Here is a 22290-nt window from a genome sequence, read left to right as displayed (position 1 = left end):
CGAGTTGACTGAGTCTTAAAACCATGGTACTAATCTAGTTGCGATATGTGAAATATGCAGCGGAGTTCACTGCCACAACCAAACTATGATTTTCAATATAACAGACAATGAATTTGGGTTTCTCTATGCTTACCGGAGAATGATTCTCTCTCTGGCACCTTGAAATCTCTGTTTCTCCATAGAAAGGTCTCGAATTGCGGCAGACATTTCAAGTACAAGGGCTGAAACCTTAGCCCAGGCTTCTTCTCGGGCCACCTGCTAACAACAGTATGAAGGACTCTCAGCTAAACAAGAAGTGCAGAGAAGAATGAACATGCAAGGATTATTTGGGATTCATAAAGCATACAAAAATATATGGTTATGCTTACAGGACTCTTACAGATCATCCTGTAAGTTTTCAGCTGGAAATCATTTCAGTGAATCCAATCAAATACATGAGCATGTTACACCCAAAAGCAAACAATGAGCAGGGTATTTTCAACAACACAGCAAGAAGCCACTACTGAAGTAAAGCAGCAAATTAATTAACATACACATACAAATATATAAAAAAAACTTGCAGTTAGAAGAGAGAATCATGAACAGGAAACATACTCATGTAAACACACTCTCGTATGATTGTTCTGATCAACGTAGCATGGAAAAAGATGGTGCTGAGGGTGCTAGAGACTTATTGGGAATATGGGACGATGCAGTAAGTGAGTCAGAGGAATTTTGATTTATAGACTCATTAGCCGTCCATCATCCTCATTATCATTGTCACCTTGTCCCACGGGTCGGCCTTACTAATCCTGTTCAGCAATCGTTCCTATCTAAGGCCCTATCCTTGTTAAGTGTGCAACCCTTCATATCCCTTCTCACAACCTTGATCAAAGTCCTTTTGGTCTTACAATCATCATCTTTTTTGGGCCTTCAACACTGATCAAAGCCCCCCTCCTCATGTGGTCATCTCCAGTTTTCTCAGCGCATTGCCAAGACTAAGATAAATAAGGAAAAAATTTAACAATATGAAAAAAGCTGTGTGCGCACGCGCGTGTGTGTAACTAAATAAAAACTAAATAAAAAATAAAAGGCAACCAAATTTCTATTTTATCTTTGTATATTTTATGTCCTAATGAAATAACAAGAATATCATGAATTTTACAATATATCTATTGAGAGCTAAATATATTATCAAATTCATGTGATTCATGTTATTTCATTATGACATAATAATATAAAACAATAAGAATTAATAATTTCTTAATGATATTTCTAATATATTAATGTACATGCATAAATGCAAATGGCTGAGAACAAAATTTGTCACAGTCTTAAGGTCAGTCAAAGAATACAAGAGCACTGTCTACCTTTTCACTTTCGAGTTCCTTCCTCAATCTTTTTACCTCTGACTCCAGAAGTTCTGCTTTCTGTTTCAACAGGCATAAAATCCAAAAAATATCAGGCTTCTGTTTGCAGTATATGCTATCAGCAGAGCCGAATGTCAATAGCATGCCATAGAAGATGTTTTCTTCTTACTGTTTGGATTGGTTGAATCCTATTTTCAGCCATGGAACTCAAAATGACTTCCTCATATGTGACTTTTCCCCTGTTTGAGAAAACACTTCTATCTGTCGAAATTGATTTCCATTTCCACAGTTTTCCTTGAAAGAGGGAATTTTCATTTCCTTAAAGAAACATGTTACATGGAAATTTCCACAATTACAGAAACAACTGTTGACCTTTCAAAATTTCCATGGAAATCATGTAAAACAGCAACATGAATTTTTTCCCACACATTTCCTTTCTTTTGATGCAACGCTTGGTTTTCCATATCCATGTTTTGATTTCCACCAATCCAAAATATTATGTCTAAATACCAAATTCAAACATGACTTGAACCAAACTCAAAAAAGGTAAAGGCCTGGAAATATAAACTGGAAATTCAAAAACTGAAGGCAGATATGTAACCATTTAGTGGGAGTCGGGCATACTTTTCTGCCATTTGCAGCAGCTAGTTGTTCTTCATGAAGCTGAGCTTCTAGTTGCCTTACTTTCTTCTCAGACACAACAACACTCTCTCTAGCATCTTCCTGTTGCAGAGAAAGAAAATGCTTAAAGCTTCGAATTATGTGAAAGGAGATGAAATCTGCAGATTAGAGAAGAGTACATTTATTCATAAAGGGAAGATAATGCCAGCTTATCGTACCAGTTTGGATCTCAGAGTCTCTACAAGTGCACGGCTTTCTTTATCTGATTCCTGAACAATGTTCAGGGAAAAGAAAAAAGAGTCCACATCAGACTGGTCTTAAAGTTTGTTTTGGTAGTTCGTCACATCCATACTGCGGGAAAAAATCAGGTTTATTTTTCAGACCTGAAGCTTACTAATAACTTCTTGCAGCTCTCTTTCTTGTCTTAAGGCAGCATCAGCCTGTCGCTTTATTTCCTCTTGAGCTTCTGCTTGAGCTCTTTGTAATGCTGCTTTTAGATCTGCCACAGCCTTTTCTCGCTCTTCCCTTCTCTGGTTTCGTTCATCATCTAACTGTACTTCAAGTTCAGAGATAGTTGCCTTCTGACTACAAGAGAGACATCAACCTATAATTAATTTCTGCCTCAGTCCGCAAACAAAACATGGATAAGTTATACACAATAATGATAACAAAAAGGAAAATCCCTGGCAACATGCTGGAGGCTTAACCTCAAAAGTACTTATTATGGTCAATATTTCAAAAAGAAGAAAAGAAAGAAAAAAGAAAACAAGTACATACTGCACTCGGGGATAATATTATCTTAAATGACACATGGTAGCACTAACCAAGAGGACTGACCTCGTTGTTAAAAGGCCACTCATGCTTTTGCTGATAAAAAATAAGGAGGAGACCAATCATACGCTACATGGTATTGCTAATTTGAGAAGCCAAACTCACAAATCTAGCAAAGAAAAAAAAAATACTGGCCAAACATAAATTCCTTTTGGTACAAAATAAGCTTCTGTTTTGCCTTTATTACTACTTTTTTTTTTTCTTTTTTTTTTTTTTTGAGCAAGAGACAAAAGACTATATGAATAATTTCAAAGGGGGCAAAAATCCCAATACAAACAGAAGAGTGATACATGCCTTGGGATGAGCCTGTATTAACATGATTAAACAAAATATTTAATCTAGAGGAGAGGCTCCAATATCATTAAATGTGCATTGCAAGGTCCATGGTTTGGACCTGCAGACAGCCCAATGGAAGACGTTCAACCCATGGCCTTCAATAATCAACGCCTCTGAAGTCATGTGCTTTTCACTGAAATCAAAATTATATATAAAGGAAAGAACAAATACATCATCATTATCACCACCACCACCATCATCATCTAAACCATATCCTGATTAATTGGAGTCAGATCCACAAATCTTCTTCCTGATTGAAATGAGCATTGCATCCCTTGAAGCACCGAAAAAAAATGCATTACATTATTGTTGTGTGTATGACAATTGGTACAAATGGTAAAACAATGATCATATGATCAAGTAATGTCTAGAGAAACAGGAATTGATTGACAACTTCATGTGGATCAAGTTCATAGCTCAGTTGGATGGTATTCTGTGCCTCCCATGATGTTTATGTTATCAGTTGATTACCATCTAACTAAATGAGTAAAAAATAAATTTTCCTGAAGACTAATTATAAACACAAATTTCCTAGAATCTTAAGTCCTTACCTATGAATTATCTCATCAGCATCTACACGTGATTGGATAGATGCGCTAAGTCTTTCATTGAGATCCTCAACAGCATGTTGTCGTTCGGCTGATATGGTACTCACTTCAGCAAGTTCCTTCTGTTTAACCTCCAACTCATGCTGCAACTCCTTAATTTTATCAAGGTAAGATAGTGAAACTGATTCCTTCAGCTCTTTCACCTCCTACGAAAGTAAATTATGTTATTAACTAACAAGAAAAGCAAAAACCGAGATTAAGAATGGTAATTCTCTGCTTGAAGCAACTAGCTGCAGTAAAATATACTAGTAAATTGCCAAACCATAAAGAACAACAACTTAGGCAGAAGCTTTTTGCAACTAAAAGTTTACAGCAACCTTTTCCCTCAGATACATCAACATTTTTTCCCCTCTAAATCACTAACAGAAACTTCTTTTAAAAAATGAATGGTTTTTATTTTTTTTATTTTTATTTTTTATTTTAAATTTTTTTAGGTTCATTCAGCTTTACAAGTCCTAATATGCAACTCACCTTGTGAGGCACTTTAAGTAAACTCTAGTAAATAAGAAGTGTTTCTTTGTCTTTAAATTCACTACATTTTCATCACAACAAAAAATGACAATATTTCACTTGCAATTTCTAGAAATCAGGAATTTTTATATTCTAACATTGTGATAGTAGTAATTTATTAAAACCCTTTAAAATGCTACAGTAGTTTATCATGTACATATGTTACTATCTAATACCCCTCATCCTCCTCTCAGGCTTTTCAACTATAATAAAAGTTTCTAGCATTAAAATGGCCTCTCAAACATCATACTCAGTTCTCAATCATTTTATCTCCTATTGGGACTACACTCAGGCTGCTTTGGATGTCCTCTTTTTATATTCCACCCTTCCTAGTCTTTCCACACATCAATCACAACATCCTTGTCTCTGCAAATGATCCTCTGCTCATGTTGCCCTAACTGCCCAACAATTCCCAAATAGCATAGCCATTGAATGGTTGTCATATGATTTTCATTTAAGTTTCAATTAGTTATCACTAAAACTGTCATGAGGTATCATGAGAAATTGTCAAATTTCAATAAAACCAAAAGATACAGTACTGACTCAGTTTGCTGAGAAATTGGCAAGAATATAGCTGGCACCAAAATCAAAATTTTGAATAGGAGAGCTTGACAGGACCAGCCCAAACAGTTCAAAATCCAGGCAGATGCCGATCCCAGGCTCAGCCTGCTGACAGCCTTAGGCAAGAAATTAAAATTCACCATTTTCCAGTCATTTGGAGATTTTGCAATATTGGAAATATATTGTGATACTAACCTCATCAAGAAGGAAAGAAGACGAAACATCTTGTGATGCTAGTGAATGATGGTATGTGCCAATGCACAAACACAAAGCATATGCACAAATGTGACAGAGAGAAAATGTTCCCAGCGAAGTCACCATACAGTAATAGAGCGTACATTTTCATGACGAACAACAGCAGCCCGAGTTTCACTGCGCAATGTCTCAATTGTGTGAACATGAGATTCTAGTTGCTTCCTCAAGTCCTGCATTTAATAGGAATACGTAACATATGGCAACCACATAAAATGGATAACTGTTATGTTTTCTTGACTATCTATGTAAGAGAAAAATTAGAGTTGCAGTCCCAAGTGATTTCAGAATTCAGATGGAAAGATACCGTATTGGATCGTTGAAGACTTCGAACATCATCAAGTGATATGGGACCCTCAGGTGCACCAATGCCAAGGCCCTTTAACCTCTTATTTTCAGAAACAAATTCATCTTTACATACAAAAAAAAAAAAACAACATAGAAGCAGGAATATCAGTATAAAAGAAACAAAGGCAAACCAAAATCTAGAAATGAAACAAAAAATAGAGTACAACAGAACTACATACATGAGTGTGTTGAGTACTAAAGAGCATTGACCACATAATGAATATGTTTCAGGATTTGGGTATTTTTTACTTCTGCTCTTGACATGACAGGTATTGCCGTATTGGACTGCATATTTCAGAGGACCTTTCCTAATAACTAATTATATCATCATCAAAGCCTTTATCACAACTAATTGGGGTCGGCTACACGAATCAAGTTCCGCCATTCCACTCTATCCAGGACCATATCCATAGCTCAAGTCATTTCTTTTTGTTTTTGTTTTTGGAAAATAAGTCTTTTCTTACTACCTCCTCCACGTTCTTTTGGGCCTTCCCTTTCCCTTCTGGAGCCTTCAACTTGAATCAACTCACTCCTAACCACCATAGTTCTTGGTCTGCATTGCACACGGTAAAACTTAGTCTACTTTTCATCATCTTATTGCCTGTTGGTGATACTACTAAGTCTCCTCGAATGCATTCATTTCTAATTCTATCCTACCTTGTCTTGCAATCATCCATCTCAACATCCTCATTTCAGCTATGCACATCCTATGAACATGATGTTCTTTAATTGCCCAACATTTTGTCCCATAAAAGCATGGCTGGTCTTATAGGTATCTGATAAAATTTGCCCTTCGGTTCAATCGGCACATGGCACATAAAACTCTAGAGGCACATCTCGACTTCTTCTACCCAACTTGAATTCTATGACTAACATCATTCTCAATCTCTCCACTCTCATGAATAAGCAACCCAAGATACCGAGAATGTTTCATTATGGGGTACTTCTTGGTCAGCAATCTTAACTAATTCCTTGTGTCCACTCCTATTATTACTAAAATTGCATTCCACACACTCTTAGTTTGACTAATTCTAAAAACTTTAGATTCGAAAGCATCACTCTATAGTTCTAGCCTTGTGTTCACCCTCTCCCTTGTCTTGTTGATCAAAACTATGCCATCTGCAAACAACATACAACATGAGACCTCTTCTTATAAACGCCTTGTTAATTCATCCATAACCAATGCAAAAAGATATAGGCTCAATGCCTACTCCTGGTGCAAGCCTACAGTAATTGGAAACTTGACTCTCTAGTGGACCACACGTTTGCTACTGTTTGCTCATATAAATCCTTAATCATGTCAATATATCCTCTTGAGACTCCTTTCTTTCCCAACAGCCACCAGATAAACTCTCTAGGGACCCTATTATATGCTTTCTCCAAGCCAATGAAAACCATGCAGAGATCCTTCATCCTCTCCTTCTATTTCCCCATAAGTTGTCATCATAGCAAGATAGCCTCAAAGGTTGGCCTTCCCGGCTTAAATCCAAACTGCTTTTCTGATACATTCATCTCACACCTTAACCATTGCTCAATTACTCTCTCCAAACGTTTCATAGTATGACTCAAACAGTTTAATCCCATGATGGTTATTGCAGCTCTGTATGTCTCCTTTATACTTGTAAATACGTACCACTATATTTTTCCTCCATTCGTCTGGCATTTTTTCTATCTCACCATCTTGTTGAACAACTTTGTCAATCAAAATAAACTGCTATCTCCAGTGCATTTGCAAATCTCTACCAATAATACCATCCAGTCCTAGCAATTTCCTTTCTTCATCTTTTTCAAAGCTTCTTTCACTTCAAAATCCTAATCCTACAATAGTATCTAGTATCTCCACCTCATTTGAGTCTATGATTCCTTCTATTCCCATGCTCTGAGGGTGGTTGTCACTTGTCATCTAACAAGTAATGAAAATAGCTTCTGCAGCTTTCAGTAACCTCATTGTCCTTAATCAATGGTCATCATTCTTAATGGATCTAACATGATCTATGTCCACACCCTTCCTCTCCCATTTTCGCCAAGTTTGAAGGCACCTTTTTTCTCACCTTCTCATTCCCAATCTATTCCATAGATCATCACATGCGAATTTAGTCTCACTCATTACTTTCTTTTTTTGAAAGGTCACACTACCAGGGATTGAACTTATGATCACTCACACACACTACACTCGATAGCAACTCATCTAACGAACATGACACTCACTACTTTCTTAGCATTCCTTTATTGCATTCCTATATTCTTACAAAAGTTCCTCACTTCTAGTTGCTTGCCAGGACTTGAAACAAGATTGTTTCTCACTGATAGCCTTTTCGATAAATTCAAATTTTTTTTATGACGACAGGGTGTCCCTGCCTCTTTTAAGGGGCGACTATTCCCTACGGATGCATGCAATCACCCACCAACCATGTGCATCGGGTAATCCCATGGGGAGGGGAATCGAACTTAGTCATCTCTTTTCGATAAATTCATTGATGCAGGACACATAATTTAATGTTAGCATGCAATGTGGAGATTATGAAAGATTCTATAAAGTAATGCAATTAACAAAAGATGTTAATCCATCAAGTAATTAAGAGCAAACAATAGGCAATAAAATCTAATTTAACCTAAATCACATGGCCGCATGCTAAGAAATCATATAAATCAATTAAAACTAGGCCCGATGGAAGGATAGAACTTCCAATTTAGCATAGGCACGTTTCACACTCAAGGGACAAATTTGTAGGTTTTATGATTAGGGTTAGGAAGGGGAAAATCTGAAATTTGAAAAATTAGGGTTGATGGGAATTTGGGATTTTGGAATTATGATTTTTAGAAATTGGGGATCTAGGGTTTAGGGTAGGGTTATGGATGGGGAATCAAGGGGTTTTTATAAGGGAATCAAGAGGACATCAAAGGATTGAGCGGTTATCCATACGGTCAACCTACGGACTCGCACGTGTGGGTCGTTGGCTTGGGTTTTTGGGTCCTCAATAGTTGATTTTGGTTGGGGTTGAAGTTGAAGAAAAATATGATTTGGATGGTCTTGGATATGAAGGGAAGAAGAGAGATGAAGGTTTGGGGAAAATACTTCTTTTAGATAGAAAGGAAGAGAGAAGGAAGATGGTAGATGGAAGCCTCGCACCTCCATTGAATGGGGAATAGAATCACACCACACCCAAGCTCCAAATCATATGGAGTATTCTTTAAATCACATGAAGAAGAGAAAACACAATTTTTTTTTCTTCAAAATAATGTCATTAGGGCTTCACACACCCATCTTTCTCTTTTATTGTCTCAGAAAAGACCTATTACAAACAAACACTCTCAGATAAGATCCTCAACATAAAGACGCTTAATAAATTAAAAGTTGTTCCTAACTCCCTAATTTCTACACAAATATAAGGTATACCAAAAATAATGAAGCATATAAACAATTTAAACAACTAAACTATTTCGTGACCCATGGGGGTCCACGATCAAGATGTCTGATGATGATGATTCAACGATCTAATCATCGTGTCCACCCAATCCAATGGTCCGATGTGTCCATCAAGCTCCTATATGCAGCCCATGTGCACCTTCCTAGTGTGGGGTCTTCGAAGATGCACGAACATGCACGTGGGGTCTTCAACGTGGCTGAGAATGTGAATTGGGCCAAGTGGGCCCCATGTAATGGTTGTCTAGCCATAAGGAGACTAGCTCAACCCTCCTCCTCTGGTATGGTGCTCGGATGTCCACATCATTCATTCACCACCAAGTTTCCTAATATGAGTAGTTTTCCCCCTAAATATGCCTCTCTTTTTTTCCAATTTGTTAATGCACTTAGTCATCTCATTCCACATAATATTAACTTCTTCCTCAGCATTCCACTTTCCTTCATCAATTTATTATTAAACAGGATTTTCTCTCCTTTTTTAAAATTCCAGTGCCTCATTTTTGGACACCTATTAATTTCATTCGCTCTATTCCATTTCTTAATATAAACATCCATAGCCATTAACATATGTTGCATAGTCAAACTCTCCCTTAGTATAACCCAGTGTTTAAAATATCGATGATATCGGCCGATATATCCCATGATATTTCTTGTATCCCACCTGTGTGATACGAAACGCACAAGTCGTGGGATCTAGCCCACATGTTCGATCCAGTGAGCATTTTTTATTTTCGATGCTTTTTTTCTGCAAATCATGTTAAATCAATGTCAAATTGTTACAAATCCACGTTTTTTCATATTTTGCATAAAAAATCATGGATTGGGAGCCTCGATTTTGAGATTTGGAGGAGAATGACCGAGTTGTGGAAAATTGAAAAAAAAAATAAAAAATCTCGCAAATTGGTTGTAATTTGTGTCCAAACATAAAATCAAACATGTATGTAACCTAATTTAGTGATTCTTCTTTTGCATTTAAATGTATTGGTTGTGTTCCACACAACTTCTTAAAATTATAAATTATACGAATAAACTTTGAATATACTTGCATCAATTCAATTAGACAACGCATGGATTAGGACCCCATACAAAGAAAACCTATTATGTGCACTTTCTTTTTGAAATGTTTTGATTTGTAAGTGTGTATTGATATCTTTTGTAACAATTGCTGAAATTTCATTGAAAAATTCGACCACTTTCCAATGTTTCCGCATGTTTCCAACAACAATAATACATTACGTGATACAACTGATATATCCCATGCGATAACTGATACGTATCTGTATCCCAAGGGTGCGATACGTAACGCAATACCGATATTTCAAACACTGGTATAACCTTATAGTCTTTACATATCGATCAGCCTGTCTTGCCAAATAGAAAGAAGTCAATCTAGCTTGAATATAATCACTTTTGAAGTTTAAATGTTCATCTAATCTTTTGAAGTATTTGTTTGCTAGAGCCAGATTGTAGCCATACCAAAATAAAGGATAGCATCCCCCATCTCACTTCTCCTAAAACCATTTCTTTTATGTACCCTTTCATATCCTCTACTATCTTTTCCCACACAAATCTTATTCTCCTGGACTAGCTCATTTACCTGCAATTGTCCAAAATGATGTAGGAACCCCTCCACCCTTCTTACCGCAATCGTTCGTTATTGCAACGCATACTTTTACGAGACACCCTAGCCAACACTTGCCTTCTCATTGCACCTGGGAGCTAGTGCGGCACATCGCTTAAAGATGAACGCCCTAGCCAACCCTTGGACATTTCTTACTGCACCCGGGTGCCGATGCGGCTTGTTGCTTACAGATGAAAGCCCTAACATGAGATTAAAATGTCAAATTGTCAGGATGAATGATAAAAGTTGTAGGAGAAGTTTGACGCCGATTGCCAAGATTGTTCGGACTTCGGAGTATCCCTGATATATCAATAATATCCCCAATATTATCCGTATATCCAGTTGAGCGATAACGATAACACTGGTAGTGATATCGATAACACTGGTAGTATTAGAAATTCCAGGTTTGACGATATATCGCCAATGTATCGCTAATATTTTCGACTGTGTAATTCCAAGCGTCGCTTGTATCGTCGATATTTTAGACTATGTAAATTCCAAGCGTTGCGTGTATTGGCGATATTTCGATAATATCACCAATGTATCGCCAATGTATTGATGTCACAAAAAATTCGTTTACTTCAAAAAATTCCATTCCAATTTTTTTTTTTTTTTTTTTTTTTATGGGTGCATGTTTGTTTGTGTGAATATCTATACATGCACGGATGGATGGATAGATCATGGAAGGATGGATGTATGGGACTGCATTCGTATTATATAGATTGTTGGATAGATCATGGATGGATGCATGTTTGAGTTCATGTACTTTTACACGGCCTAGTTATTGTATAGTACCTGCAATTGTATTATATAAACTCATTTTGGTTACTATTGGGCTGATTTGTTATGACAACATATGCTTTTACGCCCCCATTAAATGGAAACTTATTGTGCATGCATATTTTTTTTTGCAATTTTTTTTATTCATAAACATGCAAATGTGTATTTTAGCATCTCCTGAAGCTTCACTGAAAAAATCCACCGTTTTTCCCCATGTTTCCCCACATTTCTGGTTATCGGTGATAATGATATTGTTTTCATATCCTTGGGCAGTGAAACTTGTAGCGATATCAAGAACTCGAACACTGGCTGCCAACTTGACACAACTCTCCTTTATCCGGGCTTGGGACCGGCAATGAGAGCACCAAAACTCCCACTAGTGTGTTTCCAAAAAAAAATTTATATAATAATAGAATAAGAAAACTGACTTATGGAATGCAACAGCTTCAATAGATAAATTGCTCATTATTAACAATCAATCCATGCCTACCTCATGCTTAAAATGCAAAAAGGGGGACAAAAAAGTTTTTTTTTTTTAATTTTAAAAACAAAATAAAACAGAATGTCAGTACCAATTACACATAACGAACTTCTGGAAATCAGAATTGCATCAGTAACTTCATGACTGGATGGACTACAAGAAACAAAATTAGAAAAGATTATTGAATTCTAATAGTGTAGATATATATACCTGATTTTCTTTTCAAAGCTGAACCATTTTCCAAGTCACCGGATTTGCAAATTTCTCGGTATACAAATGCTAGAGCAAGTTCTGTAAACCATGCAGAAAACAGGAGAGGAGGATCAGTTCCCTTTTAAGAAGCATTTGATGAATCAATGCAATAAATACAAACAAACCAAAGCACAAGCAACTTCATAGAATCACGACAAAGTAGATACTAAGATGCTATTTGCAAACCACACTGACAACTCCAATGCATATAATGTAACCAGTATAGATGAAAGACAACAAGAATATGCATGTTTGAGTAACTTCATAACAATTGCTCCTAATATTGAGACATAATTAGATATCAAATTCACCAATGTGAAACCAGTTGAATATTAAATGATACATTGGACCATTCACAATGCAGCTAAAAATAGCATAGAGCAACACTGATAGGCCAGCAAAAGGTGATGACATTTCTGCATGTTTGAGGATGTCCAATGTCACCGTGGGAAGTGTGCTTAATGGTGAAGGGAAGCGCAACAAAATCAGCAGAATCAGCAGGGGGGGGGGGGTGGGTTTCAACTTTTTCACTTGTTAGCAAGTATAAACAGTTAGGGAGCAAGAGCGCAGGTCCAAAACGTGATTCAGAGTGGGAGCCAGAGCCCGAAGCATGATTCAAAGTGGAAGCAGAACCTAGGCAAGAGGTTTGTGCAACTATGGTTCTTCCGTAAAAGTCAACTCGAAATGGCAAGTGAATTGAGGCTCCTGGCCACCTTCTGCCATTTCATTGATTCGTACTAAATAGTGAGCTAATGAGTCTCCTTCTTTTTGCCATTGGACTTCCCAATTGAATTCATTGTAACACTTTTTTTTCAACGATAATGAATTGCTTTTATTTAAAGGCTGCTTGACATGACCAAGGCAGCAATGAATACATATGAAACAACAAAATGAAGACAGCATTACAACCCCCCAAAAGATGAAACTTCTACAACATTGACATGTTTGAACCCAAAAGCCCAATCTATGATGTCCCTCTTTGACTTCCACACCACTTCTTCCCACATCCCCTGCTTGTCGCAGAAGCACCTACCGTGTTATGCTCTCCCCATATATTCATAACATTGGAAGGATGACCAGGTGCCACACTGATGTTCTTCTCATCGAGCAGGACGCCATGCCACAACAAAAGCTGGTCCACTACTGATTGTGGCAACAGCCAAGCCATGCCAAAGATATGTAGAAAGGAAGTCCACACTAGAGACACATAGGGGCATTGAAGGAATAGGTGATCAATCGACTCCACATCCATCTTGCATAGCAGGTAGATGTTCGGAAGAACCACGGCCCTCTTTTGTAGATTATCTATAATTAGTAATAGGATGCACTTTCTACCTACCAGCTAGACAAAAGAAACCACCTTGGGTGGGGCTCCATAAAAACAAAAGGCATGGAAGAATTCTTGGACATTTAAAGAGGCAGCAGCCTTTAGTAGTATCTAGGAAAGTGATTTGACTATGAATTTGCCAGATGGAGCCTCGGACTAAACTAGGGAGTGGGTAGAGTTCGGCATTGGTTGGATGCATTGCAACTGCATTAATAACTTAGCATATTTTTCCGCCTCCTCATCAGATAGGCCTCTCCTTACCAAGGATGGGAATTCCACCGCCAAAAAATTCTCACCGCACCAAGTATCTTACCAAAAGCAAATCCTACTACCATCTCCTAGGGCAAACCTTATGCCCGATTTAACCAAAGGTGCTACTGAAATGACAACCTTCCAAATTCCAAATGTTCTGTAATACGAGGACCTCTTAATCCCTCCCCCCTCTCGGATTCTGCATTTGGAGGCAATGACTTCCCTCCAAAGCTTGCCCTCTTAGGTGCCAAATCTCCACTACCACTTCCTGAGGAGAGCAACGTTCATAGATTCCAATCCTCTTATTCCTGCACCTCCCTCAGCCAAAGCCTTGCACACATCTTCCCATTTCAATAAATGAAACTTATGTTTGTCTTCCGCCCCTTGCCATAAAAAATCCCTTCATAGCTTTTCTAGCTTATCCAACACTGATTTCGGACATTTGTCGAGAGACAAAGCAAATAGAAAGGTTAGAGAGGGCTAGTTTGATAAGAGCAATGCGACCCACCAAGGTTATGTGCCTACTCTTCCACTTTGATAACTTCCTCTGAAAATCTTTCAATAATATTATTCTATAAATGTTTGGGAGGCTTGCCCAAACAAAGCAGGAGACCCAAATATGAGAATGGAAAGGATTTGACCTTGCACCCAAAGATCCCCACAAAGATAGATACCTCTCCGTTGGGTAAACTAATGCTGAGCATCTCGTTTTTTTAGTCCCAAGACCTATTCATAGCACCCCAATATCTTTCTATGATTATCAACCATAGCTTCATTTGTGTCACAGAAAAGAAGGGCATCGTCTGTGAAATGAAGGTGGGTTATACCAACATCGTCATGCGCACCCGAAAAATCCGAGATAAGACCCATTGCTTGGCCTTGAATAAGCATTCTACCCAATGCCTTTGCTACCACTATGAAGAAAAGGGGGGATAACGGATCGCCATGCCTTAGGCCTAACTATGCTTGGAAGAATCCTTTTGGAGAACCATTGATCAAGATAGAAAAAGAAGCCAATAACACGCATTCTACAATCCATCTTTTCATTTGCTAACGCAACTGATTCTGCCCAACAGATATTGTAAGAAACCCCATTTGACATGATCATATGTCTTTTCAATGTCCAGTTTGCACACCACCCCTTTCTTCCCTTGTGTCTTGAATCGATACATTCATGAGCTAGCAATGCATTGTCTAAAATTTGTCTTTCTGCAACAAAGACACTTTGATTTTCAGAATAACTGAAGATAAAACCGTCCTGAACCTGGTTGCAAAAACCTTTGTTAAGATCATGTAGGGACTTCCAATAAGACTAATGGGTCGATAATCTGATAGTGACTATGCACCTTCTTTTTCTTTTTCTTTTTTTCCAGAATGATGTCTATGAATGAGGCCCCCATCCCTTTAGGTAGTTTACCCTTGGCACAAAATTCTTGCATAAAATCGACATCGTCTTTCTTGAGCACGTCCCAAAAAACTTGGAAAAATGCCATGGAAAATCCATCCAAGCCCGGGGCTTTGTCTCTACCCAAGGAATCAATAGTGTTTTTAATTTCCTTTTTAGGGATTCCCTGTCCACATTCAAGATGGTATGAAAAGGTAGATTATCCAGCAATGGCCTCCACCCTTCACCAATTAATACTTTGGGATAGAATTGTACGATGGCCTAACAAACTAGGTCTTTTCCTTCCACCCTTTGTCCATCTACCAAAATGTTGCTTATCCTTCCTGGCTCTGGCACTAGCAATGTCGTGAAAGAATTTGGTGTTCATGTTGCCCCCTTGAGCCATATGGCCCTCGTCCATTGTCTCCACCTAATTTTCAATGTAACACTCATAATGATCAACTTTACGAAGATCCCATTGGATTCCGAAAGCTTGTAGCATTGGTCCTGATAAACCCCAATTTATTGGTTCCTCTCTACCAATAATGCCCTCCTAAGAAATATCGTAACTTCCAAGCATCCAACCAAAAATGAATTTTGTCGCCCTTACCAACCCAGATTCTGAGTATTTGCACAACTTTGATCCTGTTCCTTTACTGATATCCATGCTACTACAAGCTTGATGGCCCAATTTGTTAATGTCTTTCTAGATCACCAAACCTTTCGTACTAGCACTCGAGCTTGGGAATTCTCCGTATTTTCCCACAACGACTCTCCTCCACAACATTTGGTTCTTCCCCGAACCTCCACCACCAATTGCTCGAAAGTGACCAATTTTTACCCGTAATATTTCAAACTCACGTCTGTGGGGAGAAAACCCACGGCGCACCACTTCCTCAACCTTACCTCAAGGAATTGGAGTTTTTTCAAACATTTGTAGCCAAGCCCACCCCTCCACTTAGCAATCTATCCACTACTTAGCAATATGATAGACACAATCATGCCCATCCACCACTTAGGGAAGTAGTAACGAACTTCTATAAGAATCTTCTAACTAGGGAAGGATGGGAGGTTGGATGAGCCGGATTTCGATATATTTTCAAGAAAGGAGGCCAAAGTGTTGGAAAAACCATTCTCTAAAGAGGAAATAGTAGCGGTTGTAAAAGATTTACGTAGTAATAAGGCCTCCCAGCCTAGATGGTTTTCTCATTGCTTTCTTTCAAAAAATTTGGGAGACAGTTAAAGGCGATGTGGTGATGTTTATTAATGAATTTTATGAAAGAAGATACATCGCGATAGAGCTTGGGGCTACATTCATTGCTCTTATCCCGAAAAAAGGTGTGGAATGTTTACAGGATTTCAAGCCGATCATTCTTTTGGGGAGCCCGTACAAGATATTAGCAAAAGTTTCGGCATTTGTGCAGTACTATTAGGAGTGATTTCAAATCCCAAGGGACATTCGTGGCAGTAAGGCAAATAGTGTATGGTGCACTAATTGCACATGAATGTATAGATTATCATCATTAGAAGGGGAAAATGGGGTCATTTGCAACCTAGACAATGAAAAGGCATATGATCATGTCAATTGGGATTTCCTTGAATACATGCTAGGACGGCTGGAATGTGATCAGAAGTGAAGGTGGATAAGAGGGTGTGTTAGGTTGGCCAAGTTCTTGGTTATGGTAAATGAGTCTCCAAAAGGGTACTTGGCAACTAGAGGTTTGCAGCAAGGGGATCCACTTTCTCCATATTTGTTTGTGACAATGGCAAAAGCATTAAACAAAATGATTAATAGAGGGATGGCCGTATGACTTACAGAATGCTGCAGGGTGGATAAATTAGAGTTCCAAGTCACTCATTTATAGTATGCAGGTGACACGATCCTATTGCAAGACGAAGGAGGCCAAGGTGGACAATCTACGAAAGATTATCATATGTTTTGAGGCAGTATCCGAGCTAAAGGTGAATATAAGCAAGAGTGAGTTGTTGGGAATCCATTTATTAAAGAAGGAAGAGAATAGATATACAAATATCTTCGAACCACTAATTTGGGTATTCCACTTTGTATTGGGAAACTGACCAAACATTTGTGGGATAAAGCGATCGTAAGATTTGAGCGAAAACTTTCAAGATGGAAAAGCAAATATCTTTTTTTAGGGGTAGGCTACGTTGATAAAGGCGGCAATGTCCAATCTTCCAATTCATTCTGATGCAGGACCAATGCATGAACTAAGTAACATGTGAGATCAAATAGCTGAATTAAGATGTTTAACAAAAAAGCACAAACATCACTATAATCATTACAAATATCATGAAAAATCAAAAGAAAACCATGCATAATCCTAGCCTAAGCTATCAACATCGTAACACAAGATCATTAAATAAAAAGAAACTAGGATCTAATGATGTAGGGACATCCAATTAGCATAGGGTATAGTTTGTTTCAAAATAGGAAACCTAATACAACCCAGGGGTGAAAATTAGGGTTTGGATAATTTGGAAAAATAGGAAAACTAGGAATTTTTGGTTTAGGGTTAGGGTTTTGGGGATGGAAGAAAGGAGTTTTGATATAATGACGATGGGAAACCAAAAGGGGCAAGTGGGATTCACACGTGTGGTCGTACAGTCAGGTCGGTTAGGGTTTGGATTGTGGATGGTTATGAGAAAGTTAGGTTTGGGAGAAGACGAAGATTTGAGATGGAGAGAATGAAGAACCTAAAGAAAATACCTGGATGGGGGAGGAAAGAGAAGATGGTGTGGGGATAGATGGAGACCTTGCACCTCCGTTGATGAAGATTAGACTCGCACCAATCTTCCTTCCAAATCGCATGGAAGTATCTTCAAATCGCATAAAGAGCGAAGAAGAAAGCAAGAGCTTTTCTCTTCTTTTTTTTTTTATCACAAAATCCAATGGGAGAGAGGTCACATGCCCCCTCTTTTTATAGATCCAAGAAGTTTCAAATTTTACAATAATCCGTCTTGTGAATCTTAACGAAAATAGCCCTAATATAAATAAAATCAACAAAAACACTCATAATGTGTCCAAATATAAAATAATAAAAAATTAAATCCTAAAAGATGATAAAGTCTAAAACTGATGTGGACGATCAACGATCAACGATTAATGGCCCGATCATGTAATCCATGCGATCTAATGGCCCGATCGTCGCATCCCTCTGATCCAACGGTCTGGATCACTCCATAAAGCAGCCCATGTGCATCTTCCCAGAGTGGGGTCTTCCAGATGCTCGCACATGAACATGGGGTCTTCAGCACGACCACGGGTACTCGCCTAGCCATAGGGAAATCGATGCGGCCCGCTTCCTCCTCTGATATGCACGTAAGAGTGTACATTACATGATGTCCTCATAACATTCCTTGTCCCGTTTCAATGCCCGAAAGTAGTATTGGTAAGGTTGGAAAAGATCAAGCGAGACTTTCAATGGCGAGGAGCAGAAGAGAAGAATAAATATCATCTTATGAGATGGGAGGAAGTGTGCAAGCCGTTGGAAGAAGAGGGAGCCTACATAAGGAAGCTGGAGGTCATGAATTATGCGCTTTTGCGGAAATGGATTTGGAGATTTGGTTCGGAAGACGGAAACCTATGGAGAGGTAGTAGAAAGGAAGTATGGGGTTCAAGGAAGGGGGTGGTGAAGCAAGGCGTCAACGTTATATAGGGCAATGGCTTTATGGAAGGAAGTGCCATAGCTAAGGCCCAAGTTAATGGAGGGAGCGAGTTCTTCATTAGGGGACAAGGGGAGCATTCATTTTTGGAAGGATGTTTGGGTGGCAAAAAAGGGATTGTAGGAGGTTTATCCTCGGCCAGCTAGGCATGTGGTGGAGGATTATGGTTGCACAATGCTACTCCTTATAAAGGAAGGAGGTACCCCCCCCCCCTCGCACAATTGTTGAAGGAATTTGGCAGATGAAGAGGCGGAAGAGATGCTCCGTCCTGCTTAAGCAAGCGAAAAGGATTCTATGGTGTGGAATAAGGAGAAACCAGGCCCTTACTTAAAATAAAAAATAAAAAAATAAAAATCATTTTACAACACTATCTTTGGTTCTACATTGGAAGGTCAGGTAAGCCCAACAGCTTTTGTGCGGTGCTATGGCACCCCATCCAAGTTAGCATCTTTGGTGCGGCTAGTAGAGAGGAAGAAGGTGTGCTCACAGTCGATAATTTGAAAAAAAAAAAAGAAAAAAAAAAAAAGAAAGAAAGAAAGAAAGAAAGAAGAAGAGAGAAATGATGCTCTTGGATATGTGTCATCTATATGCATAACGTGGAGATCAAAGACCATCTCTTCATACACTGTCCTTTTGCCAAAGGAGTATGGAACAACTTCTTTGAACTGTTTGGAGTTTAGTGGGTGTTGCCGGGCATAACTGAGAGTCTTCTAAGGGCATGGTCTGGGGGAGGGGTTAAAAAGGTGGGGACGGCAACTTGGAGAAATGACATTGTCAGGAATCTGGTTCCTTTGGGGGGAACGGAACAATCGGTGCTTTAGAACAAAAATAGCTAGGTAGAGATAGTGTTCAATTGGGCCAAAGAAAATGTAATGGGGTCCGTGATAGCCTTGAATGTCGTAGTTGAATCCTTTTGCTTTCCTCCTTTTTGGTCTGATTTGTAATTCTTTCAACCTCAGCCTTTTAATTTAATAAAAAAGTCTCTCAAAAAATAAAAATAAAAAATCATGCTCATTCAGCCACCAATTCTGAAATCTGAAAGGAGATGGTCCCACTAAGATGCCAAATGACTCCAAGCATAGGCACATGATCGGACATTGGCTTCGGAAAAACCAACTAGACCACACACATGAAATGAGTCTCTGACTTTGTCGATACAAGAATATATCCAGCTTGCTCATGATTAGCCTCTCCTAATTTACATCAGGGTTACTGATGGAAAGACACCAACATCCTTTGTACACATTTCAACACATAAATGAAATATGTCCGTATTTATAGTTTCCCACATGGATTGACAGCCAAGCAAGAAAGATGAGTCAGAATTCTCAAATAGGAACTGGATACCCTATTTCCATTTCTTGATTCAAAGTTTATGTATCACAATCTCTACTTTGAATGTAGAGAGAGAGAGAGAGAAAGAGAGAGCATATTTCATGCGAATATTCTTTGGAGGATGTTACCTTGCAGGTTTTTTACGCATAAATGAAAAATGTCCATATTTACAATTTCCCACAGATTGTGAGCCAAGCAAGAAGAAAGAGATTAAGACCTAAGAGTTCTAAAATAGGAACTCGATACCCTATTTCCATTTCTTGATTCAAAGTTTATGTGCCACAATCTCTATTTTGAGAGAGAGAGAGAGAGAGAGAGAGAGAGAGAGAGAGAGAGAGAGAGAGAGAGAGAGAGAGAGCTCATTTCAAGCAAGTATTCTTTGGATGTTACCTTGTGGCATTAGGAGGGGCTTGTGGTGGGAGAGAAATAGAAGGATTCTTGAAAGTCAAGAAGCATTGGTTGAATCAATTAAGTGAAGTATTCGCTTTGCTTGCGAGTTGGGCACCATCTAGGTGGTAGCCGTTAAACGTTACAGGGCTGTAACAGAAAAAATGGCCCATGGTCTGTAATGGCCATTATGGTCCATATTGTAAGAGTAACGGCAGTGGCTGTTACCATTATAGAATACCTTGATCTAGACTCCTCGACCAGGTACAAGGGCTGCTCGTATGAGGATATTGAGTAACAAGAGCAATATTTCCTTTTAAAAGCATTTAATGCAGCAGGTGGTCTTCTTGTTGTCTTGGAGGACTATGTATTGGTTGTATCATTTTGTTTCCTCATGTTCTCTCGTAATTTCTCTTCAGCAGGCTGTTGTTGTTGTTGTTTCATTTGGTTCCTCTAATAAAATCCCATCACCATTGAAAGCAATAGAGAGAGAAAGCAAAACTCATCCACCAATATACGGGAAACCCATTAGCTGCAATACTATGATGCAGTTGAGTTTTTTCCTACTGAAAAATTAAGCTTCCAAGCAAACATGTATTGGGGAGGAGCATGAAGGTGCATGTCCATCAATGTGATGCAGGCTCGACTTCAACATGCTGGCAACTGCTAAAGTCCCATGAAATGTCACTCTTGAAGAACTTCTCCAAAAGCATGGAAGATTATCCACCATTTTATGGGACTCCATAAAAGGAGATATGATCTTCATGCTTGTGAATCCAATTTCATGCCATAGTCCTCATATACTACTCAAGTCAGGCTACATTTTAGTGAAGTTATTCTTTCTATTAGAGAACCTTTCAGACTTAGTTCCATAGGGTGTAATGTTGGTGTTTTAATTTTATTTTTTAATTTTAATGAATGAACCTTATTTCATGCCTAAGTAGTCCTCAAATATCTACTCAAGTCTTTATTGAAAAAAGCCACAGAGAAACCAAAACAACAAACAAGAAACTAAAGCCCTCTCAAAATAATGATCTCAAACTTAGAAACTTGGGCCGAAACTTGAACCAACAAAACTCATTCCTTTAAAGTAGTTTCCTTTTGTGCCTAGTTTCCTAGTTACGTTAAGCTTATTAGGAAATATATGGGATTTCTTACAGAGTAAAAATATTTGGGATTTCCTTTTGTGGATGAATTTGAGTATTGTGGGATTTCCATCGTTTTCTCTATGCTAATAGATGCTGCACTTCTCCACTTTCATTGCCCTAACCCAAACAGTGACTGTGAAGATCCCAAAAAAAAAAAAATTTGCACAAATCCAAACAAGACCCCGAAGAAGAAGAAGAAAGAAACAGATTAAAAAGAAACTAACCATGTAGCTCTTCATCCTTCACAATAAATAAATAAATAAAACAAACGAACCCAAGATCTAATAAAGCCAGAGTCCCAGCAACCTAAATCTTATACCGCATGAACCTCATATTTCTCAAAAAATTAAAAAATTAAAAAATTACTGGATGAACCTCTCCATCTTCCTTGCTTCAATCCAAATTTAGTGCACTACGTGTATCCAGACCTGAAATCAGAATCGATATGCAGATGCCCTTCTTTTCTAATCTCATTTTGTATCATCTGAGAGGAAAACACAGTAAATTTTTGAGATAATAATGGAGCCATTTATCTGATTCATGTTCTTCAGAAGCAATATTAAGGAGCATAGTCATACTCAAAGGCAAACCATGCTTATTAAAGAATGTGAAGTGCAATTCACAAATATAAACCCCCAAAAGAGCATACTCAGTTATCATAAAACGCCATTAGCACCTCCTTCCTACCTGATATCACAGGTCCAAATAAGATCATACTTGTGTCTGGTGGCATTAATAGGCTCCAAAAGACCATCACAAGAAGCTAAACATCCTTTTAAGTAACTCTTAGTTGCATGAT

At 38.3% G+C, this 22290-nt stretch overlaps 1 protein-coding gene across 3 annotated transcripts in view; it reads right to left on the bottom strand.

Moving 5' to 3' along the window:
* Positions 1–22290, bottom strand: part of LOC131246384 (uncharacterized) — a 41987-nt gene that overhangs the window by 2525 nt on the left and 17172 nt on the right. For 2 of the 3 annotated variants that reach the window (XR_009171348.1, XM_058246464.1), the window contains exons 4-12: positions 11933–12013; positions 5376–5479; positions 5155–5241; positions 3689–3891; positions 2354–2555; positions 2189–2239; positions 1974–2072; positions 1350–1409; positions 134–258 (exon numbers count right to left, since the gene is read on the bottom strand). Coding sequence is in view for 2 of the 3 variants with exons in the window: in XM_058246464.1 (XP_058102447.1) it covers positions 134–258; positions 1350–1409; positions 1974–2072; positions 2189–2239; positions 2354–2555; positions 3689–3891; positions 5155–5241; positions 5376–5479; positions 11933–12013 (1012 nt within the window). In the remaining variant the exon portion in view is untranslated. The remainder of the gene's footprint in view (positions 1–133; positions 259–1349; positions 1410–1973; positions 2073–2188; positions 2240–2353; positions 2556–3688; positions 3892–5154; positions 5242–5375; positions 5480–11932; positions 12014–22290) is intronic. The other variant, XM_058246465.1, reaches the window with a different exon arrangement.

Source organism: Magnolia sinica, chromosome 5 (genome assembly GCF_029962835.1).
Source record: "Magnolia sinica isolate HGM2019 chromosome 5, MsV1, whole genome shotgun sequence".
NCBI classification, from domain to species: domain Eukaryota; kingdom Viridiplantae; phylum Streptophyta; class Magnoliopsida; order Magnoliales; family Magnoliaceae; genus Magnolia; species Magnolia sinica.
This window is presented reverse-complemented; position numbering and strand designations above follow the sequence as displayed.